The 25,233-nt window shown below is 43.1% G+C and overlaps 1 protein-coding gene across 1 annotated transcript; it reads left to right on the top strand.

Annotated features, from left to right (window-relative positions):
* Positions 1–1,393: 1,393 nt before the first annotated feature.
* Positions 1,394–24,743, top strand: gpr179 (G protein-coupled receptor 179; the record flags this gene model as incomplete). Its single annotated transcript, XM_084071657.1, has 14 exons — positions 1,394–1,531; positions 1,719–2,557; positions 3,413–3,521; positions 11,393–11,480; positions 12,584–12,819; positions 15,290–15,358; positions 18,102–18,211; positions 18,614–18,852; positions 19,444–19,582; positions 20,188–20,290; positions 21,161–21,307; positions 21,881–22,034; positions 22,386–22,597; positions 23,904–24,743. The coding sequence occupies 14 exons, from the start codon at positions 1,394–1,396 to the stop codon at positions 24,741–24,743; spliced, it is 3,423 nt and encodes a 1,140-aa protein (XP_083927783.1).
* Positions 24,744–25,233: the final 490 nt, after the last annotated feature.

A 25,233-nucleotide genomic window follows, 5' to 3' on the forward strand; every position in this document is an offset into this window, starting at 1 on the left:
GTGTGTGTGTGTGTGTGTGTGTGTGTGTGTGTGTGTGTGTGTGTGTGTGTGTGTGTGTGCTTGTTTGTTTGTGTGTGTGTGCACCAGTACTTAATAGGGAACCATTCCCCCTTCCACTCTCCTGAAACAGTGACACAGCTGGCAAGCGCGTGCATGTGTGTGCGTGCGTGCAAATGACTGTCTGCTTGCAAACAGCACCACTCCTGACTCCTGCTATCCACTCTCCTAAGCTAGGCACTGTGTGTGTGTGTGTGTGTGTGTGTGTGTGTGTGTGTGTGTGTGTGTGTGTGTGTGTGTGTGTGTGTGTGTGTGTGTGTGTGTGTGTGTGTGTGTGTGTGTGTGTGTGTGTGTGTGTGTGTAAGCGCTTGTAAGCGTGTGTGTCTATGAATGCATTTACTGCATGAGTGCATGTATGACGATAAAAGAGCATCCCCCATCAACTCCTCTGACCGGAGAAGTAGGGGTTAATCCACAGAGCGTGAGGGATTCCACACAAATAAGACAGGGCTTAACCTGCCTGCATCATCCTCTCCTCCTATGCACTCTAACACACACACACACACACACACACACACACACGCACGCATGCATTCGCACATACTCACACGTGCGCGCGTCCACACAGCAGCCTCTATGGCCAACAGATGTGGCACTCTCATCACCTCTCATCCTCAGAATGAATAGGTACGAGGGAAAGAGGGAGGGAGGGATGGGAAGGGAATTGAAGGGGAAAGACCGTGGGAGGCAGGTGGGGGGGGGGGGGGGGGGAGGTGTATGAGAGGAAAGGGAGGGAGGGAAAGAGAGAGGGAGATTGAGTGGGAGGGAGAGGGCTGAACAGCAGGGCTAGACGCCGTCACTCCGTCAGTGAGTGAGAGGCGCTTTGTGGAGAAGCTTCTGACTGAGTGGAGAGACAGAAGAGTGGGAGAGATGTGCTGGAAAAAGAGAGCCTAGATAAGAAAGTAGCGGGAGTACTTCTGTACCTCGACGTGTTTCTCCTGTGAGAGTCAGCGCCTCCCACGGAATCCCTCAACTTTGGGGATTCTCCCTCTCCTCCGCGTCCCGCATGCGCACCCCTTCAGTTTGTGTTTTTTTTTTTTTACTCCTTCATTTCTTTTGTGGGCAATTCTGTCTGGAGACACACAGTTTCTCTTCTTTCCCCTTTTGTGGCTCTTTTTTTTAATATATATCGATCAGCTTTAGTCAGGCACTGTTCGCCAAGCAACTATCACAGTCGATGGTCACTGGGGAAACAGGAACGCACTAACTAGCATGAGACGGACTGCAGAGATGCTGGAGAGGGGATTGCCTTCACCCCCGCGTCTCCCTCCCACTGACGGATTAATAACGCGCGCATTTGTAGGAGGGTTTCTACGTGTGGCTGTATGATGCACGGATGGAGGCGTGCACCCGGTGTGTGAGCGCACTGCAAACCTACCAGGCTACCACACACATCATCCCAGACACCTGCTGCTGCAGCACCCTCAGCCTGCGTGACCAGTGCTGGAGAGAGAGACAAGATGGAAAAGAGGCTGTAGAGAGGGGAGGCTAAGCATTTCCAAGGTTCTGTGGAAATGTTGTTGTTGATGATGAGGATATCAACCTAGGGGTTAAGAGAGCCAATGAAAGACAGGGCTGTCAGTGGCAACCCTCAGAGAGCGGATTACAGAATGCAGCTGGTTTTGCTTCTCCTTTTGCTCCCTCGGTTACCCCATGCACAGGTGACCCCCAGCGCCTTTGCAGGAACAGGCACAGCCGAGGCAATCAACCGCACAAACTCTTTATTCAATGCCACAGCAGGGACCCCAGAGAGCTCCTCTAGCCCAGAGCCACCAGAGATTGAGCCAACACCTTCAGAGGCCCCAGAGGATGACTGGACGCCGGCCGAGACCTATTTAGCCAGCGGAGATCCCTCCGTTCTGGAACTGGGGGAGTGCTCTCGGGCGTACAGCCCACCAGAGCTGAGTGGACCCTTGCCGGAGAGCTTCTACGCCCCTCTACAGCCGGCCATGAATGCCCTGGCCAACACAGCCAACTTCCTGAACATGATCTTCCAGGCCAGTGACCTGCGGGAAAGCACCGTGAGGGAAGACATGGAGTGGTACCATGCCCTGGTCCGCGCTCTCCTCGAGGCCGACCTCCTCATCGGACACGCGTTGCTCACCTTCGACGCCGACCCGGCAGCCCAAGTGCCCTCACTGGTGCTCCGTGCCTCCAGGAACCTCGCCCCTAAGGTTCAGAGCATCCTGTTGCAGGACCTGTCCAGGGCTTGGAAGAGCCTGCATCCTCCAGCGCCTGCCCCCGACGACAGCTGGTTCAGCGGCTTCAGATTCAACGAGCCCATGGCTGCCTTGTCCAAACGGGTGCTCCTCAATGACCTCACCACCTTAGACACGCCCAAATGGGGGCAGGGTGACAGCTACGTGACCAATCGGAGTGGGGTGCGATGGGGTAATGCCCCCTTCCTGGAATGCAAGGGTGGCCGTTTCCTTCCCCGATGGATGCTCACTCTCTCCACTTCCTTCTACGGCTTGAAGCCCGACCTCACGCCAGAGTTCAGGTCAGGACCCTGTTATACACCTCTGTCTGTCTTGTGCGGATGATGTCACTAAAGGCTTAAAGGTGAAAAAAGGTCAGCTTCTGATACTGTTGTACTGAGTACCTGAGTTCAAGTCAGGACTTCCAGCCCTCTCATATTAAGGATGTTGTCAGTAATAGATGGATGACAGGTGTTTTAAGATCATCCTAAATATGTTTTTTTTTACAAAAACGAGAGAATAAACATATATATATAAGAAAATCACATATATTCATATCAGCAATAAAACTTCAGCATGATCAACTTAGACAGTTTCATGACCCTTTAAAGCTTGCCAATGATTTAAAAACAAAAGCTGGTTGTAAATGTGACTATCAAGTTAATTTGACTGTAGGCCAAAGGGTTTAATGACATTCATAACATTCTGCATGTTTACCAAATTCTTCAGATCCAGACTACCATTGTGACTTTTTTTTTTTTTTTTTAAGCAGTCCGGTGTTTGCTACTTTGAGATGCTTTTCTAAGCATTTGGATTGAGAGCTGTGATTGAATAAACAGAGCTAGCTGAAGTCTGACATTTGAAAAGGAGCAACTTGAAGGTCATGTAAATTATTCTAGAGGAAATGTGGAGCTTCAGGGTACCTGACTGGGTAAAGGATGATTCCAGTCTGTTGGGGCTTTAAAGCAGCTTTACTTAAATTGAGATGTTTGGGGTTTTGTGTGCTTTTAATGGTTTAAAAAGCACTGTGTAAAAGACTTGTTCTTGTGTGCATGCGTGCGTGCGTGCACGTGTGTGCGTGTGCGTGTGCGTGTGCGTGTGCGTGTGCGTGTGCGTGTGTGTGTGTGCGTGTGCGTGTGCGTGTTCTTCTATTTTAGGGGGGTGATTCGTGTGGATGTTAACATTCAGGGATTTGATGTGGACCAGTGTGCCAAGGGACCTGGTTGGTTCACCAACCAACACCAATGCAACCGAACCAGCATGGAGGTAAACTACACCTGTATCTGCCTATCTGCCTGTAACTAACTATGCATGGCCTACAGTGGTTAGAGACCATTATGTAAACCAGTTCCCCAGTTTGAGAGAGTGGGAAATTGAACCGGGAAAACATTTTTGTTTAAAGAGACAATTATTATTTTTTAATATTTGGGTTTGATATCACACATCAATACTCTTGACAAATAGCTGATACCGGGTTTCTTTTTGGCACTAAGATTTTAACTTATTGTTTTGTTTAACTTGTTTTTTTTTTTACCTGAATGTAAAGCACTTTGAACTGCATTTATGTCTGAAAGGTGCTCTATAAATAAAGATTATTATTATTATTATTATTATTATTATTATTACTAAGGAAGTGTCCACTGGAAACTCATTAGCATATTGATGCAAAAAGAATGGGATCAGCTTATGGATCCCCCAGCTAGCCATATACTGGCAAGCCTGCAGAAGGGGTGGCATAAAATGATGATAAATAATAGATTCCTTCTCTAGGATAAATAGAATATTATCCTGAAAGACATTTCTGTTGTTTGCAGAACTGGGGACATACCTTTTAGGGGGCAGGCAGGGATTCAGGCCAAGGACAAGAAAAGTGGCACTTGAATAGCTAATTTAGCTATGAAATTTAATTAAATTGACACTCAACATAGTTTCTGATAAAGGTGAAAAAATCTAAGTATACATCAACAAAAATAAGTTACAGACCAAAGACGTGGGATGAGGGTGGGGGGTCCTTTGGAGTCATTTTTGCACTTTCCTCTGTCTCTGAGATTAATGGTATGTTTACGTGCAGTAACATTTATGACAGTTAGGTGATGTTGTATACTGAAGACAACAGATGAATAATTTTAAATTCCAAGAAAGAGGAAGAAAGTCTACTATATGGACAGAGGTGTACAAACACATTTGTTACCCTGGCAGTGAAATATGGACACATTTTGTCTAGAATAAACTGTGGGTACACTGGAGAAAAGAATAGGCAGGGGAAAACCGTTTTTTGCAAGGCAAACGCATTTCCATAAGCCACAGATACAGCTTTTATCCAAAACAGTACGTTTCAGATGGTAGTCTTTGGTAGACCATCGTCATGTAAATACACTAAACTGTGAACAGCCTTTCAAAATAGACTGCCTTGTCCAATTATCTAGAATGGTCACTTAGTTTTTTTCCACTCAATTCATATTACCTTTCTCTCCTCTGAGAAAAAAAGCCTTCAGCTTCATCCCTCTCTCCAGTTTAGCCTGACTGCCTTTAAACAATGCATTAAACAAGTGTGTCGCTCAACGTAAACAAGTCATATATATTTTGGTGAAAACAATGTATTTATCATCGAGCAAGTATTAGCCTCATGTCAGTGCTCTCTGAACTGTGTTCGACCTCTCAACAAACAATCTAGGCCTATACTATAGTATGTTCTGAATGTCTGTCTCTGTCACACAACAAAATATAAATCAGGCTTTATAGTCACAAAAAGACTCATTTGTCTGGGCAGGACCAATCCTCCACCTCTCATCTCATCCTTCTATTTAAAGATGGCTGGGCTGCATGGCGGCCTGCAGGATGATCTGCTGGATTAAGACGATAATCCAGCCGTGTTGTTGACATACTTCCCCCTCATGCGCTGCTCTCATAGGTCACCGTAAAACACAAGAGAAATGCAGTCCAAAATCCCCATTCCACCCTCTGTCCCTTCCTGTTTTACCTGGCTTATGGTTGACTCAAAACATCTGGCTTTGTGACAAGCATGTGAGGTTACGAACATTGCTCTGTCTGTGTTCTGTGATTCCATTTTTATTGACATATTAAATGTAGGGTAAGTGATATTTTTTGGTTAAAACAAAAAGCTTTATATTAAAACAAAAAGCTTTATATTAAAAGGTTAAAGCTCTGTATTCTGATAGTAATCATTGCTATAGAGTGTTTGTTCAGTCACATGGGTCTCCCTGTCTCTCCAGCTCTTTAATAAACAGAAAATACATTTTCAGGTAGGTGACAAAATTTCAGCCAATCAGGAGATAGTACAGATTTATCAGCTTCATTTTGATAGCGATGTAGTTCCAATTTTGTCTGCTCATTTATTTGTGTCATCACTTCCAATTTCACTTGTTTAATCTGTATCCTTACTGAGTTCTGTATTCTGATTGGATAAAATTGGTATCCCGACCTGAAAATGTATTTTCTGTTTACTAAAGAGCTAGAGAGACGTGGAGACACCTGTTACTGAACAACCACTCTATAACAATGAGTACTATCAGAATATAGAGGTATTTAACACTTATTTTAGCCAAAGAAAATCACTTACCCTACCTTTAATTATTATAGAAGCAAGGGTCGGTAAATGCTTTATTTGTCTTTTCTTAGCTCTGCACATACTTTGGTGTACAGATAGCACAAACGTTCAGTGTATTCCAATAATAGAGCAGAAATTCCCAGTAGGTTGAAGTCACATTTTACTGCACTGTTACTACACTATATTTATCACTGTTATTTTTCTGCGACATATTTTCAACAAAAATGCGATGCGTACACTTTCTACCCCACGGCATCATGACAGGAATAGGATGGTTCTCTGACTGTCAAAAACCTTGGTGTGACTTTTGATTGCAAATTCAAGTTTTGACAAAGCAGATTAGTTCTGTGGTTAAAGCCAGATTTTTCCAACTAATAAGGCTGCTGGCCAGGATAAAGGCCCATCTACCTCCACCTGACCTGGATGGAGGGTGGAAGAAGGCATGGACGTCCATGCCTTCATCTCTTCGCGGCTTGATTATTGCAATGCTCTGTATGTAGGCATTGATCAATCTGCGCTCAGGCGTCTGCAGCTCATTCAAAATGCTGCCACTCGCCTCCTCTATACTGGCAAGGAAAAGCGCGATCACATCACACCGGTCCTTGCCTCGCTCCACTGGTTCCCTGTCAGTTTTAGAACTGTTTTCTAAATGTTATTGTTTGTTTTTAAAGCCCAAAACGGGCTGCTCCTCTTCACATTCGCTCTGCTCAGTCCTTGGAGGTTTTTAAATCTTTATTATAGGGATAGTTCATTAAAAAAAAAAAACTTTTTTTCTATCGATTAGTCACCCCATGGAGACTTAAATTAATAGATATTTCTTTGTTTTTGTCACATTCCTAAGCCAATAATCTGATGACCAGTGGACCGGTAGGCAGCGGTTCCGGTAGGAGACTCAAAGGAGACTCTTTGTGTCTCCTACCGGAACCGCTGCTGATCATCAAATTATTGGCTTAATATTTTTTTGGGGGGTGAACTATCCCTTTATAGACCCATTTCTTCTCCATGGCCTTTAATGCTGCTTGACCATACCCTTCCTGTGTATACCTTGATACTGTCTGTACACTTTGATATGCTGTTTTATTTCATTCTTGTTGTGATCTGGTTAACTTGTTTGCTTTCCTTTAATTATTTTCTTTAGCTTAAATTTGTTTTTCTTCTGCTCTGTTTGCCTGTTTTTGACTTGTTCTTGTTCAGCACTTTGGTTTGACCTTGGTCGTTGAAAATTAGCTATATAAATGATTTGATTTGATTTGAAGACAATATTCCATTTATTGCTGCACACAGGGACATCCTGTGTCATGCTGACTGTGATAGCATGACATCAGACCCAAACAAACCGTATCATCAAGACATCAGACAAAAAAAATAAAAACGTGTCGTCATGAGTCGGATCGGCGGTGCGATGTAGATATGAGGGCCGCATAGCGTCCCGAGCTTTAGATGTGAGGGCTGCGTAGGTTCCCCCGAGCCCACCACCGACCATCCATCGTCCAGGTCCCTTCTCTGGTGCAGCCAGTGGCAAGCCTGTCAGGAGATGGAACTTTAGGCATACAGTACAGCAGAGACAGAAAGAACATCAGTCTGTCTCCCAGTCCCGGACCCAGATTCTGCTGATGTGGGCACTGCGTACACTGCCTACTGCGACGTCCTCTTAGGGGCAGCAAAGAAGACCATCCCACGAGGCTACAATGAGAGCTATATCCCCGGGCTGGTAACTGAAGTCGTCGAGTCAGTAGACTTCATCCACTCCAGCCGCAAGGCGTGGCAGACCATCGACCAGCTGACTGGCAGAAAAACAATGCCCCCCACATGTCCGGTGACAGCAGATGCCATCGAGAACGGCCGCTTCCCTAGAGCAGACAAGAACTCTGCAGGACGTCATGGCATAAGACAAAAAAAGTCAAAAGACAGCTTTCGGGCCAAAGAGAAAGCTGGGGTAGTGTTCCTGGACCTGACAGGCGCATACAGTATGACACCGTCTGGCACTGCAGACTCCATCTGAAACTGCTGAGGACAATTCCAGATCGCCATATGGTGAACTTCATCATGGAGATGCTGTCCTACAGGGATCTGTGAGAACTGCAAAAAAAGGGTATTTTTTAAATATAGTTTTTAATATAATTAAATATTCAATTATTTCTGACCCGTCACAGACAGTATCAATGCTCAAATCTCAGAACGTTGTGAGACACATAGTGCGATGCATTGCTTGACACTTGTCGCTCCAAGCATAAATTATCTGTAAAGTCGTCGTGAAATCGCTTTTTTTGTCATTTTATTTTGAAGTTTCAGTCTGAAATGTTGTATCAACCTGGTCTCAAGCAGAATCAGAAGGTCCTACTCCTATCCCTTCGGGCAATGGAATGCTGCAATCTCACTCACTGCAGCTGTGTGCGGCAGAGGGCTAGTGTTTGTAGCCTGCCGCTCGTCTGCCCAAGGGAGAGAGAGAAGGCACGTGTGGCTTTTATACCTGTATTGATAGGACAGTAGGCTGACAGGAAATGGGGAGCGAGATATGGGTAGTGACCTTATTTTTTAACTTTATGGTAGTCGGGCTGTCGGGATCTGGATTCGAACCCGCGACACGCTGTCAGGCTACACTGAGCCTAGGTGCCTGGACTGCTACGCCAGCGGCCCAGGCCAACATTGCTTATTTCTAACCTAAAATGTTTTCAGATACATATTTTAGTGTGCTGATGAAGTTTAAAATGAGTAATACACCATCTTGACGTCATCTTGACTGAGATTCAAAACTGAGTAGCTCTGTAAAATCAGGTGTGTTTGAAGGAACGTGAGCTGTACACAGTAGGCCTATGGGAATCAAACAGGTGAATGAAATCAAGATTCAATTATATTCATAAGTCTATCTATGTCATCACGTATGTTTTCGTTTGACAGGAAGATTAAGACTATGGCTTTTTAGGGACTAAAAAAAATATTTTGTTTAAAAGAAATTCCATCTATTGTTAAGTATGTCCATATTATGACCACGGATATGCTCTAAAGGTGTGAAAAACATATTTTTCATTTCAGCATGTCTTTAAGGGTCATGGTTTGTCTTTGTTTGTTTTGGCTTAGCCCTACTAGGAAACTTCGGCAGAATGGGCACAAAATAAGTGATGGAAAGGCAAACATGTAGGTAGAGCTGTGGCGTGCTGAGCTGGGACTATGCAATGGAAAGGGGCCATTACTTTAATGTTATTCACCTCCAAAGTGAGTGAATTCACAATCATCATTCAATCATGTTTCTACACAACAACAAAAAGTGCAAATTACACTGTAGTTAAATTTTGGTCAAGAGAGCGCCTGGGTAAAACCCATTAAATGGCAACTTTCCCATTTTAAATCTGATTCTTATCTCATTATCTCTATTGTCCTATGTAAAACATGTTTTAAAACATCTTTTAAACATGCAAAACAACAGATTAAAAATAAAGAGCAGACTCAGTACTGTCATACAAAATGACAGGTTTTGGAAGCTGTAATGCATATGATGGGTTTCTGTTGTGGCATTTGGCCACAAAGGGGATAGCTTTAAAGTTAAATATAAAACAGATGATTATGCGTTGAATTTATGTTTCTCTGAAGAGAATTATGCTATGGCTACATATAATCCATAGTATAGCACATTAATATTGGACCGCTTCCACATACCATTAGATATTTTACCATTTGATGTGGGGATGTTTATGCATATATTATACCGTATATATACTGTAGGCCTATATATGTCTTTGCACTTTGCACTGTGTGTGTGTGTGTGTGTGTGTGTGTGTGTGTGTGTGTGTGTGTGTGTGTGTGTGTGTGTGTGTGTGTGCGCGCACGCGCGTGCGTATGCACACACGCACGCGGATACAGGATTTTGAGGGGGAAAAAAGGATTATGCTCTGGGTTGAGGCATTATGCATCCATTTAGCTTTTAACTTAGATTAACAGAGTATCCATGTGTGCATGCATTTGTGTGTGTGTGTGTGTGTGTGTGTGTGTGTGTGTGTGTGTGTGTGTGTGTGTGTGTGTGTGTGTGTGTGTGTGTGTGTGTGTGTGTGTGTGTGTGAGAGCGCCCGTGTGCGTTTGCGTGCACACGTGAGTGCGTGTGTGTGCAGACTGACAGACTGTAGAAGCTAGCACCACAGGGTTAGTTACAGTATCCAGGTAAATTAAGGACTGCAGATTGGGCAAGGCCATTTTATTTATGAAGCATTTCTCATACACAGAGGCAATTCAAAGTGATTCACATGAAATAGACAATAAAAAAAAGAACAAAAATAAATAGATAAAGAAAAATATATTATTGTACAAAGCTAAAATATGATCTAAGCCATGAAATTCAATAAAAACAAGAACCAGAAAAACATTTTTTTGGAGTCAACGGGCAACGGTGGAGGTTAGCCTGTTTCGAACGGTTAACAGACCGGTCCCTGACAAGCTAAGATGTCTAGAAGGTTCATAGTGTGGGAGCAAGTCAGAGACGCGTTTTAGGCCTTAAATTATGAAGTGATTTGTAGAGAAGAAACAGTATTTTGAAGTCAATTCTATGATCGGCTGTTAAAACTGTGGCACCAGCATTCTGAATTAACTTTGGCAAGAGATTTTTTGGGAAGGCCTGAGAAAAGTCTAACCTACTAGAAATGAAAGCATGAATTAGAATAAATTTTCTTAGACATGTAGCCTCTAATTCTTACTATATGTTTAAGATGAACAGGTTGATTTTGTTATAGATTTGATGTGGGAGTTAAAATTCAGATCTGAATGAATAATGACACCAGCATTTACTGGAGTATCTCCAATTTTCAATACTTTTACTTCTACTCCTCTCAGAGGCAAATATTATACTTTTTACTCCACTACAATTATTTGAGTTACTAATTACTTTGTAGATTTTTTAAATTATTGCAAAACATGCCAATACTCAAGTAAATTTTGAACACCAGACTTTTCCTTGTAACAGAGTATTTCTACATTGTGGTATTGATTCTTTTACTTCATTAGAAAATGTCAGTAGGCCTACTTCTTCCACCACTGCACACATTCAATTTCACACTGCAGAGCTACAGACAATAGTTTACCACAGCTGGCAGAGCTCTGGCCCAGGGGCGGAAATCTGGCTTGAGGTTCGCGTGCGGCCGCCAAATTTTCTTTTTTTGCATTTTTTTGGGCGGATTTTGTTAGTTTCTTTTCGGTTTTTGGTTACTTTATTTCTAGGGTTAGGGTTATTTTATTTAATTCATATTTTTGCCTGATTTTACTGATTTATTATTTTAAAAAATATATATTTTAACATTTATTTGTATTATTCTAAATGACTTGGGGGGGTCCAATCTAAAGCCCCCCCGTCCCCCCCGGGATTTCTGCGCCTGCTCTGGCCACAGAACAACTCAACTTACTTCAGTGGGCAAAGTTTGAAAGAGGGGCCTTTCCTATAACAAGTCTGCATTCAGGAATCAATGAATTATAATCATTTATCTTGATTAAGAGATGTTCTAGGTGTTTTTCCTTTCATATAGAGGATGTGAAAACAGCACAGGGTCAAAGATATACCTGTACTAAATATATTTCCTATTTTGTGCAGTGTGTGCCCCGTCCAGGCGGAGGGTTTCGATTGGGCCAGTATTGCTGCCGTTGCAAAATGGGATATTATAGCCCTACAACGGACACAGGTAAGCCAACACAAACACCTGTCCATAGAATGAATACAAACCGCCCCAAAGCACAGAGGAGAAATTTCTTTCTAACAGAGCGGCCAGAATTCAGCCGTGGTTGTTGATTTATCTTATCATCTTTAATTGTTGCTTTTAAGGCCCAATCAGTGATACAAAACGTAACAAATAGGTAGCTCGATCAACACAAACAGAAAAAATAAGTGCACCATATGTGTCATAATGTTGACACAAGGAAATTGGCGTAACTAAAACTATAGCTGTGGAGACACGTTGACTGACTCTGCTCATGATAGAAGATATAAGGAAGGACTAAACTTTATTCAATAATGCTACATTATTTTTATCCCCGCTAATGGCCCCATGGTCCCAAACAAGCTACTGTACAGTGTCTCAAAACCAATGCTGTCTGGATTGTTATGGAATTTGATGTACTGTATACTTTCACGCTCCACAGAGGATGAAACCATGATGATCCCATGGCATTTCCTCAATAGTGCCTCCATTATGTCCACACAAGATATCTAAAAAGCTAATTGCAAGTGAATAGCTCCCTGGAGAACGAACCTTAGTACCTTACTGATATTGGTGTCAAAATGTCAACTTTGCACGAGAGTTCTCATACTCTGATAGCCTAATATAAGGAGCTGCACAGCATTTGGGGCTTTTAGACTAGTACTGTATATTGGTTATGTTTGAAAAAAAATTAAACTTCCAAATACTATGTTTTCTATCTACCAATCAGATTTTTTGTTGAATAGGCTATAACCATAATATTATATTGTGTTAAAAGAAAATCCACTTTAACACTAAACTCATGCCAGTATAATCTTTCATCATGCCTGTTAAAAATAGATATACAGTAGGGCCTTCCGTCCTTAAAATGGTCATTATCGTGTCAATCTACATTCTCTTGTGCACATTTATCAGAGGTGTAAGCCAGTTAAGCCATCTGTTATTCCTGAGAGGATGTTACAGTCCACATAGCCATTAAAGGACTACTTTAAGTCGCCACTTTTCTTTGAAAAGTGGTGAAGCCGCCCAACATATACAGTACATTAGTACATGAACGTGTACATGCATTTCCACGTATATATGTGCAGGTTCTAGGAACGGTGCCAATGCCACTGGCAGTGGAGCTGGTGGCAGCAACATCTGTTACCCACTCATGCCCGTCTGCCTCCCTTGCTGGCCCGGCTGTAAAAGCTGCGAGGACGGCTCCCCCTGCTTGGTGCAGCAGAACAGGTTCCTCAGAGTCTGGATGATGGTCATCCAGGGCTTCTTCATGATCCTGGTGTTCCTCAGCATGCTGGCGGCCTATCAACACCGTCAAAGTAAGGTGAGTGAGGTGTTTTTGGCTATTCAAGGTCACCATATGCAGTAGACCCCCCGCCCCCCCCTTTCTACTCTGTACATACAGTGTTTTATATTTGTTGATGATATTGTATTTTAGTGCTATTTTTTATGCTATGTTGATGAATTGAATACAGGACCACAATGGAAACAAATCCTCAGGACTTTTTTGTGTTATCCTTTTAGCCCAAATGTATGACCGTACCCATGCTGTTTGCATTTCTGTCTAATAAAGTAAATCAATCAATCAATCAAACAAAGTGTTATAGAGGGTTACAATCTAGGCAATCGACCCAGAGCCGGCCTAATATTGCCCATACAGTATTCTTTGAGTGGTGTAGCCGCTCCTATAATTGGGGTTGGGACACCTCATTAGTACACCCTTCGCTGTACTGTGATTGGCTCATAATAGCACACCCCTCTACATTAGTACACCCCTAGCTGTACTGTGATTGGCTGACTCTATTGGCTGACTCTATTCAGCACTGTGATTGGCTAGTGAGACACATGATGAAATGAATAACCTATAAATAGGACTGTGCACTTAAAAAAAACACTTTTTTTTTAAGTGAGCTTCCATCACTGTGATGACCACACCGCTCACTTCACACTGGGTTTGATTTTTTTGTCATTATCATAAATATTGGGGTGTTCACATGTTGTAAGTAGCTGCAAGAACAACCAAGTTGTTTCATAGGCACTAGCTTCTTCGAAACGTATTCCTCATGTGCAGTAGACTTTATTTTATACTATATGCCAAACCACTGCATCATCAGAACTCTTATCTGTTCAGTCATTTTAGTGTGAAGGTCTCTCCTTATCTTCTTGAAATGCTATCGACAGCAGAGCAGGGTCATTCACTGAAATGAACGAATGCTTCATTTTACACTCAACAAATAATCAGTTTTCAGCTTCAGTCAATACCATAGTTATTTCAAATGTTTACAGCGATCATCTTGGTTTAGAAATGCATTGCAGACCATTGAAAAGTCCTTGCAACAGAAAAGCCCAGCAGTCTTTCTAAACCAATTAACACTAACCATAACCCTAGCAAACATACTGCCTCACCGGTGTTATGGGACCAGGGTTAGGTGAGATAGATTGTTGTAAAAAAAATCATTATTCATTCATAATTATTGTAATGGCCGATGGAAATCCCATGCCAAAGTAGGGACACCAGGGTTAATGTGGTCGACATAAATCATGGGTATTATCACAATAACCCAATGCAACACACACAATAACAGAACAATAACCTACATTTAAGCACACCACAAGGTATGCTGGGAAGTCTCTCCTCAGCAACTAAACAAGAACGATACGATATAAATAACAAGCTTTCATTAAGACTCAAAATAAACAAAATTGCTTTTATATGAATAGGAAGATGTAATGCTAATAGCTAATAATATCACAGCTTTTTTTTAACCCTGCTAGTGGCGGGGTTCAAAGGAGAGTTTGATCAGTTAGTTGGTCCATCCATTCGTCTGTCCAACACTTTACAACCAAGATAATCTCAAAATCTACTGGTAGAGGATGGCCCCTACTGATTTTGGTGACCCCATGACCTTTCCTCTAGTGTCACTATTGTGACCCAGGTCATAAGTTCCACTAGCCCAGAAGATATGTCAGCTTGCATGGTGGAACCTACAGTACCGCTTTTGGTGACTCCACGGCCTTCCTGGAGGATTGATTGACCATTTGAGCAAGCCTTTCCTCAAGTGTCACCCTCAGGCCAAAATGTCACATTTGCACATGATCAGATTGCAGGGTGAAACCTAGAGCCTTTCCTCTAACACTGAAGGCAAAGCTTCCACTTGTTTTCCGTTTTAAAGACATTTTGTACCCGTTTGATCAATGTGATTTATTTCACATTAAAGCCTCCGCTGCTGAGAACCGAGTGTCTGCTTATACTCATCATGATCAATACAATATTAGCACAAATAAAATATAGCACAAATGCTCAAATAGCACTTAAACACACTTTGTGTCTGATCTCTCACCCCAATTCAAAAGAGGTTAAATTGCCATCAAGTATAATTCAGTGTGTATTTTCAAGAACCCCTAGTTTGATAATAATTAGGCCGTGGACCCTCATTTGATCAAACTTTTTTTTTTTAATCTCTGGAACTAGAGTGTGCACGAGTTGTACAAATAGAACCTAATCAGATTTACAGAACTGTAAGGGACTGTTTGTTTGCTAACTATCAATCATTTACCTTGAGGAACTAGTGGTGCGTAAAGCAATTATGCTGATAATGAATAAGTAACATAGTCACATAATTGCAACGATGATTCTAATGTCAATATCTATTCTCTGTCCTCTCTATTGTCTGTTCCACTCCCTCTGTCTGTCTGTCTGTCTGTCTGTCTGTCTAACTGTTTTTTTCCACAATCTCTAACCTCAATTAACCCCCCCCCCCCACCCACCAACCCCTTCACCTTGTTTTCCAAAGAGGATACGGGCTTCGGGTCTGATTCTGTTGGAGACCATCCTTTTCGGCGCACTGCTGCTCTACTTCCCGGTGAGTAAGTGAGTAATGCTTAATTTATACTACCGAAAATAGCAGATCTACAAGCTCCCTGTTGAGCGCGTAGACTATTTTCGGTGCACGGAAACCGTCGTACAACAAAGTATAAATCTAGGCTTTAAGTGAGTGAGTGAGTGAGCGTATGAGATTAGAGCTCTTTTCAGATCACTGCACAGTGCCAGGGATTATTAAATCATAATGGATGGTTTAGAGAGAGCTGGGAGTGGTTCGGGTGGTTGGGTTTGTGTGGTTGTGTGTGTAAAAGCCACGTCTATGCTCTGTCGCAGGACGGTGTCGCGCGCCGAGAAATAGCCGACCTACAAGCTCACGTAGTGGGCGCGGGCGCGTCGCGTTGGGAGCTTGTACGTCGGCTATTTTCGAACGAAGTACGAATGGGCTTAAAGGGGAATACCATTCGTATGGCCAGTGGTGGAAAAAGTATACTCACATTTCTTACTTAAAAGTACTGAAAATTGGAAATACTCCAGTAAAGTAAAAATATCTCAAAATTGTACTTAAGTACAGTACTTTAGTACATATACTTTACACCACTGCTTAAGGGTAGGCTATCTGTGTGGTGATGGGGGGTGGTGGTGCCGGGTATAGGACAAGCCATTGCTTTCATAACATGTCATTGGTTAAATGTGAGAATCAATCCACAGATTCATTATACCAATCACAGAGCCGTTTGCGAAAGCCGGTCATCAATTTTCTTCCATCTATCTAAAAGGATTGATTGAGGTTGCCCGCAGGTCTGCTGATACTGGTGCTTATGGTGTGCAGGAGGTCTTGGAGGTCATCAATCACATTCATGTAATGAAGCAGCTTGGCATTCCGTTCGATGGATTTGATGCATTCACATGTTAACGCTCTGTTCGCCTCTCTCTTCTCTCACACATCTTATTATTAATTATAAACACTGGGGGTGATTTATTGAAGGCAGGCATGGGCATGAGCCAGGAACCTCATCACAGCTCTCGTGTTCACAGCTGGCTAGTAGACCTAGTTAACTGTTTAAAGGAGTAGTTCACCCAAAAAATAACTTATTTTCTATCAATTACACACCCCATGAAGCATTGAATTCATGGAGATTTTTTTTGTTTTTGTTGCATTCCTGAGCCAATAATTTGATTATCGGAGGAAAGATGCTAATGTATCCGGTAGGAGACACAGAGGAGACTCTTTGAGTCTCCCACCGATAATACACCCGGTCATCAAATTATTGGGTAAGGGATGCGTCAAAACCAGGGCATAGAAAACACATGCACAACAAAGTGAAAATATTTTAGCCGGTGAAAATGTGAGGTGCTTTGTACGGTAAAGGCCAGATGAAAGGTTGCGTGGGGGTACTGTATACCCTCTCATCTCACTGGGGTTACTCACCTTTCTAGTTATCAGGTCTCTTGATCTAAACAAAATCACATGGACATCTTCTTTTGGATTGATGATGCATACTGTCGTTTAAAAATTACACTGTACACATTCTGTATGTCCTTTTTCATTGGAACATTATACTTTACTCAAGTAATTATAATTACTCGAGCACAGCCCGAAGCCCGACACCTTTTTATTTATTTATTATTATTTATTAATTATTTTTGAGCGTGCGCTTTCACTGGTTTGCGCAAGTCGAAGTCAAGAACACACACATGCGAAGTCAAGAACACACACATCACACATAAAAAGCACTTGTAGTTGTAGTTTTATTAAACGTAACCACAAATATTAGGTAGCTATTAAGGTGCGTTCATGGCATGCGTTAAATTGCACGCCAAAATAAAGCAGCGCGAGACAACTTCTCCTTTATCTTCTGGCTGTCCATCGTTCAACTGTGTGTGGCTTCTGGTGTGTGCGCTGCTGTGCTGTGTGTGTGGTATTGTTGTCATGTGACTACTACTTGCAGCGTGCAACATGCTACAGGCTAGGAGGCTATCCTAGCGCACGTGCTGAGACATGCCCACAATGATCTAGGGTGAAATTCACTACGCAAAATGTTTACCTTATTAATATAATGGGGGTCTGTGAGCCTGGCCCTGGGCCAGATGGTCAAATACAGAAACGACCCCAGCCCGGCCCGTATTGGCGGGCCGGGCTGGGCCCTGGTCGGGTCCCGACGGGCCTGCAGGGCTCAAGTACCAGTACATCCCCCGGCCATGATGTACAAGCACACCCCCCGGATATGACGCTAGTATCTCTCAGGGACTTACCCCCAAATCCAACCCTCTATGCTGAGCGCCAAGCAGGAAGGCATTGGGTCCCATTTTTATAGTCTTTAGTATGACCCTACCAGGGTACTGAACCCCAACCTGCCAGTCTCCGGGCAGACGGTCTAACCACAAGGCCACTGAGCGGGTAGCAATGTGTAGCAGGATATTGTAATCAGACCTGTCTGTTTGTGCTTGAGTTTACTAGTGAACGAATGGGCTTTCATTCAACTTGGAGGGAATGGTCAGTAGGCTGCCCGAAGACATTATTGGGTTGAAAACGTCAAGATCCCAATCAAGTTCAATGTCAAAATCGAGAATGGGGTGGGTGGATTTTCATGAAGCTTGGTGGGAATAATCATTAGACCTCCCCAATGGGATGTGTGTTTGTTTGGTAGACAATAACTTGAGAACAGATGAGCAGATGTTCATGAAAAATGGAGGGAATGATCTGTAAGCTGTCCTGTTCATTGCAAGGGTGTATAAATGTTCTCATTTCCTCGTTTGACAAATGTCTCTCTTTCCCTTCTAAGGTGTTCATTTTATACTTCAAACCCAGTACTTTCCGGTGTATCCTCCTTCGCTGGATGCGAATGTTGGGCTTCTCTATTGTGTATGGGACAGTGACGCTGAAATTGTACCGGTCAGTCAATTAAGTTTGTCATATGATATTAATATTAAATATTGTACTTGTTTTTCATCATTAATTCATCCAATGATATGTTTTTTCCTCTGTGCATCTTTTTATCAAACCTTTATGCTAATTCTGAAGGCACTCCTCTCATTGATTGATTAATTGATAGACTGATTGATTGATGTTTTTATTGTAAAAATGCATACATGTATGAACATATAATTGTACATATTCGTCAAAACGATAAAACACAAAAAAAGCTCAACACTGTTACCTGTAACTCTAACTGCTGTGCTGCCTCTTGGCGACTGATTTCCCCCCGCGGGATCAATAGTCTGTCTCTTTATCTGTCTGTCTGTCTGTCTGTGCCCCATGTTGATCAAAAGCTGATAGATTCTTGTGTCTCCGCAGGGTGCTGAGGGTGTTCCTCTCACGCACGGCTCAACGGGTGCCGTACATGTCCAGCATACATCTGCTGAGGATGCTGGGAGTGATGCTGGTGACGGTCATCTGGTTCCTGTGTGCGTGGACGGTGTGCGTTCTGCAGAACCGTGAGCGAAACATCCCGGTGTTCGTCACATCCACCACGTCAGATGGCCAGGGTTTCCTCTCCTGTTACGTGGACCGCTGGGACGACATGATGGCTGTGGGTGAGTGGCTGACACATGAACTCTTAGGAAACTAAGCTGAGACTTTGTGTCATAATACATTTAGATTATGTTTAACATGTGTATGACCTACAATGGGTACAATGGGTCCATCCATGGTTAGCACTGTTGCCAGTGGTCTAAAGTAACTGAGTACATTTACTCAAGTACAATTTTGAGGTGTTTTTACTTTACTGGAGTTTTTACTTCTACTTCACTACATCTCAGAGGCAAATATTATACTTTTATCTGTGGAACTGAGTCAAAGGTATTGCCTCAACCCCTACAATTATACGATTATTTTAGGGGGCCACGTCCTCAAAAGGTTGAGAACCACTGGTTTAAGTTACAAATAGCGTTTCAACTCGTCATTCAGTAGAATACTGTAAAGTTTCAAGTATAGAGAAATGAACTCTGCTGATGAAAAGGGAATCATGCTCAGGCATGAAAAAGTATGTATTGTTGTGTAATGCCCACTTAACATGCTATTATACTTTGTTCCATGATTTTGTGTATTGTCTTGTATACCCCTCATGACTTTGTCTTTTTCCATACCATTTGATAAATGGTGTCTGTCCTTTCTTTGTGCCACAGCTGAGTTACTTTTGCTGTGCTGGGGCAGCTCCCTGTGCAACGCTGTCAAGCCAGTCCCTTCAGCCTTCCACGAGCCTCGATACATGGGCTTTGCCGTCCACAATGAGCTACTGATCTCCTCCATGTTTCACCTTCTACGGTAAGCAGCCAGCCAGCAGTAGCTTTATCTCTGTTCTGATTGCACCTGGATTAAAGGGATAGTTCACCCCCAAAATGACTTTTTTTTCTATCGATTAGTCACCCCATGGAGGCTTGGATTCATGGATATTTTTTTGTTTTTGTCGCATTCCTGAGCCAATAATTTGATGACCAGCAGTGGTTTTGGTAGGAGACACAAAGGAGACTCTTTGATCTAATCGATTCGATTCTTTTTTTGGGGTGAACTATCCCTTTAATGTCACCCTGTAGAAGTTATGGACATTTGAATTTTGTTTGTAAAACAATCATTTCTCTAGAAACAATCTTTATCTACTGTATACTGTACCCATTAAAAAAGTTAAATATAACCACATAATGCTTTAGTATGAAAGTAAGGAAATAGCACACAATGAATGTTCACATTATTTATATTTCCTTACTTTCATGACATTGCTGAGCAGTGCACCTTAAGACTTTTTATTAAAGCTGGAGTGTTCTGCTTTGCAGTCATTTCTCTCAGTAAGGTAAAGTATACATGACCTGTAATCAATGGGCTAAACACAAATATAAATGCATTGATGTTGAAGTTTGTTCTGTCTCCTTCAGGTTCTTCTTACCTTCTCTTCACCCTGACTGGACGTTGTTGCTATATTTTACACACACACATATCACCATTAGTGTGACCCTTGCCCTTCTCTTCGTTCCCAAGGTATTTTGAGATTTTTAATCTGTCTACCTGACAAGAAAGTCACTGTATGAGTATTGTGCACGTGTCAGGTGTGTAGATACCAGAAATTATGAATGAATAATGGCACATATTAAAAATGTGTTTTAATCATGTGGCTCTGTGACGTCAGTTGTGAAGTCAGTTGTGATGACAGTGTTTCCCAAACAGTGGGTCGGGACCCATTTTTATGGGCCGTGATTTCAAAATAATTCCATGAATTACAGGGAAAAAATACTTTTAATATTGACTGCCAGGAATTCATTAATCAGTCCAGTGACAGACAGACAAACATCCTCAGATCATCTATAAGGCTAGACTCCTGCAGAGCCACGTCGTAAAAGTAGTAAGAAGCCAATCAGAATGCTTGTTACATTCCAAAATGACTTAGGACTTTTTAACTGACTTTTTAATATAAAAAAGCATTCTGATAGGCTGAGAACATTGGCAATAAGGCAGGATCAATCAGCAGTGTTAGGAGAGTAGAGTTAGGCAGATATAAATAAAGGCAGATAAACATGACTTAGGCAAAATTAGTTTTTTACTTTCTGCCCAAGTCATGTAGGTGACTTAGGCAGAAAGTGTTTTGTTTTGTTTTTTGTCTCTCCTGAAAACCTTAAAAATGTGAAATGTGAGTTAAGCAATAATGCTATGAGGCTAAAGATATATGTTATTTGTGTCTGTGTATACTGTAGTTTCTTCATGTGTCCAGGCCAAAGAGAGAGGAGATAGCAGCATGTTTACATAATGTTATTTGTGTCTGTGTATTCTGTAGTTTCTTCATGTGTCCAAGCCAAAGAGAGAGGAGATAGCAGCATGTTTACATAATGTTATCCGTGTCTGTGTATTCTGTAGTTTCTTCATGTGTCCAGGCCAAAGAGAGAGGAGATAGCAGCAGAGGTGTATGAGGATGAAGTGGACCTGCGCCGCAATGGCTCCTATTTCAACAACAGCTTCTGCTCTGCTTATAGTGGCAACAGTTTGGACCCAGATGATATTCGGGTAACATCTCCAACCGTCCCCCCCTCCCCCTTTGAGCCATGCCATCAATTTGCATTCACAACACAATTCCCCAAAGGAAGTTCTGAAATAAAAAACTGGTAAAATTAAATAAATATACCATAATTTCAGGTACTAAATAATGACTATATATCAACCACTTAAACCCCATCATCGGTATTGTGGGGAAAGCTTTCTTTGAAAATAGCCGACCGACAAGCTCACAACGGCGTTGTGAGCTTGTCGGTCGGCTATTTTCAGCGAAAGCTTTCCCCCAATAACAGAAAATAAAGAAATACAAAAAAAGTAATACACTAGTATTGAGCCCTGAGGGACTCCGGTTACCCATATGGGGTTTAAGTGGTTCATTTTTTTTTGTATGAATGCATTTTATGACCTATATGTTTTCTCCACCCCATATCCCTTTCTCATCCCCTAACTATGCTAACCTTCAAAACTCCAAACCTGTCTTTAAACTTTCCATTTACATACGATTGCCCACATTCTCTTCTCCTGAATACTTCTACCTTTTCCCTAATCCCTCCGTACATTTTCTCCCCTCTTCGTCTGCGCCAGGATGAGCTGAAGAAACTATACTCCCAGCTCGAGGTCAACAAGACCAAGAAGATGACATCTAACAACCCTCACCTGTCGAAGACGCGAGGCTCTCGATGCTTGTCCATAATTAAAAGCATCGCTGCGCCCTTGAGCCGACAGTGCAGTGGCAGTCGTGAAGGGCGAAGTGTTCATTATACTGAAACTTCTAGGAGGGGTTCAGCCATTAGTATCAATTACAGGGATTCTAGTGGATCAGTGCATAAATCCCAAAGTGACCATGACCATGTTGTGGAGGGAAACCCTGTTGTGGAGAGAACCCCTTCTTTGCGTGACTCTATGTTGAAGGCAATCACCAAAAGAAATTCTCAACGATCGATGACAGACTCCTTGGACATCCCACCAGGGGTCCCCAAGTCTCTCAGTGCACAAAATCTGACCATTGATAACAATCTCTTGCATCCTGATCACTACAAAATTCAGAAGTCCTTGAGTCTTAAATCTACCCACTCATTGGTGGACATAGTACCCCCCCCTAAGGTTGATATACCACAGAACAGAACAGGCTCATTGGTGACAAAGTCCAGGCCAGAGGCCAACATCAATTACCAGACGACAGGTGCCATCCAGGCATCACAGTCAATTGACAAGGGTGATGTTTGCCCTTGGGACATGGGAGACGACATGAACCAGAAGATTGTGACCAATGCTTCCTCACCAGGAGAGGATGCAAAAAGTGTAGACTTGGGAGCTCAACTGATATGTCCTTGGGAATATGTACCACCACCACCACCACCAAAGCCTGTAGAAAGCGAGGCCCCCCCACCCCAGGCTCCAGCCCCTGCGAGTGCACCAGTTTCTCCGTTGCCAAAAATAGCGTTGCCCAAGGCGCGTGGTCTCTCCTTAAAAACCACCACTCAAAAGTGGCTCTCAGTGAAAGCATTCTCTCTGGATGTAAAGCCTAAGGAGAAACCCAAGGAAGGCGGTGCAAATGTAAAGGATGACTCTATTTCTCAAAAGAGCCACGAGGGTGTGACGAGAGAGAGAACTGCTTCCACAACGTCTAAGTCCCCCACGCCTAGTCGAAATCCAAGTGTGGAAAAGGGGTGGCTACAGAGAAAAAGTATCACTTCAACTGATGGGAAACCATTGCTTACGAAACAAAATGCAATCAGAAGACTGTCATCTACTGATTCTTCAGATAGAAGCCCAAGACCCCACACGGCATCAAGGCAAAACAGTAATCATAGTAATGCCAGTTTTGGAGGTACCACCTCTAGAACTCCTTCTACCCACAGGATAGGCAGTGGTCGGCTTGCACCCGCTGTTAGTATTTCTCAAGCAAATGTGTGTCCATGGGATGCACCACCGAGTCCCAGCGGTAAAGCTAATGTCTGCCCTTGGGAGGTAGAGGAAACAGAGGAGCGTGCTGGTGTATGTCCCTGGGAATCACAGGACGCGAATACTGTGAAAAGACAGGAGAGTGGTCGTGCTGACTTGTGCCCATGGGACACACAGGATATTCCTGCAGCTTCAACAATCCCAGTATCCAAAGAGCTACTACAACAGAGGAAGCAGTCATTGCATGCAGCAACCGATGTTTGTCCCTGGGAATCTGGCGAAGCAAAACAGCTTTCAGTGAAACAAGATAGTGTAGCTGCTAATGTTTGCCCATGGGAGGTGGAAGGCAGTGAGGCTATATATCAAAATGTGAACCCTTCAGAGACCAAGGGATCACAGATGGCTCACTTACGACAGGAGACTGTTCAATCTAATGTGTCAACTCAACAACCAGGCAAGTCAGCAGACAGTTGTCCATGGGAGTTCCCTGAACCGCCTAAAATCGTGACAGACGTTTGCCCATGGGAAGAGGCAGAGCCATCCATAGAATCAACTATACATGGGTCCACTACCATAAAGGTAGATATTTGTCCATGGGATATATCCGCACCTACAGCGGATAACGACATCCCCAGAGTAAACATTTGTCCTTGGGACACAGAGCAGCCTGACAAAACGGTGGTTCCTCAGATTGTGTCAATAGCACTGGAACAGACAAAAGGACAAGACAGTGGCGTCAAGGCAGACGTTTGTCCTTGGGAAACTGGAGAACCAGCACCAGAGAAAATGTCAGCCTCCAGAAGCACAGACACAATCAAAATTCAAGACACTAAAGAAAACGTTTGTCCTTGGGAAACTGGAGAACCAGAACCAGCAAAAATGGCAGCCTCCAGAAGCACAGATACAATCAAAACGCAAGACACAGCTAAAGAAAACGTTTGTCCTTGGGAAACTGGAGAACCAGAACCAGCTAAAATGGCAGCCTCCAGAAGCACAGATACAATCAAATCGCAGGACACGGCTAAAGAAAACGTTTGTCCTTGGGAAACTGGAGAACCAGAACCAGCGAAAATGGCAGCCTCCAGAAGCACAGATACACTCAAAATGCAAGACACAGCTAAAGGAGACGTTTGTCCTTGGGAAACTGGAGAACCAGAACCAGAGAAAGCAAACATTTGTCCTTGGGAAACTGGAGAACCAGAACCAGCGAAAATGGCAGCCTCCAGAAGCACAGATACTCTCAAAATGCAAGACACAGCTAAAGGAGACGTTTGTCCTTGGGAAACTGGAGAACCAGAACCAGCGAAAATGGCAGCCTCCAGAAGCACAGATACTCTCAAAATGCAAGACACAGCTAAAGGAGACGTTTGTCCTTGGGAAACTGGAGAACCAGAACCAAAGAAAATGCCAACCTCCAGAAGCACAGATACAATCAAAATGCAAGACACAGCTAAAGCAAACGTTTGTCCTTGGGAAACTGGAGAACCAGAACCAGAGAAAGCAAACATTTGTCCTTGGGAAACAGCAGAACCAGAGACTATAAAAAAGCCAGATGTTTGTCCGTGGGAGACAGATGAGCCTAAAGCTGCCACAATGCAACCCGGCCCACGGGAAGACGCTTGTCCGTGGGAAACGGCGGAGACGAAAAGTCTCAAAAAGCAAGACGGCGCTCAGGCAAATGTTTGTCCGTGGGAAGCGGAGGAGCCTAAAAGTCTCAAAAAGCAAGATGGCGCTTCGGCAAATGTTTGTCCGTGGGAAGCGGAGGAGCCAAACACTCTCAAAATGCAAGACGGCACATCACCGGGACATCAGGAGGACGGCACTAAAGCAAATGTTTGTCCTTGGGAATCTGAGGCTGCACCAAACTCGACAGAAAGCAAGACTGATGTTCCCAACGGTGGAAAAGATGAAGTCGCAGGGACGCAACAACAGCGTCTCTCCACTGAAGAAGTCTTTGTGCCTGTAGACAGCATGCCCATGCAGCATGACGAAGAGTCCAATGGCAACTTGCCCCTAGGCAGACGCGATGCTTT

Source organism: Gymnoscopelus microlampas (genome assembly GCF_963454915.1).
Source record: "Gymnoscopelus microlampas genome assembly, chromosome: 2".
NCBI classification, from domain to species: domain Eukaryota; kingdom Metazoa; phylum Chordata; class Actinopteri; order Myctophiformes; family Myctophidae; genus Gymnoscopelus; species Gymnoscopelus microlampas.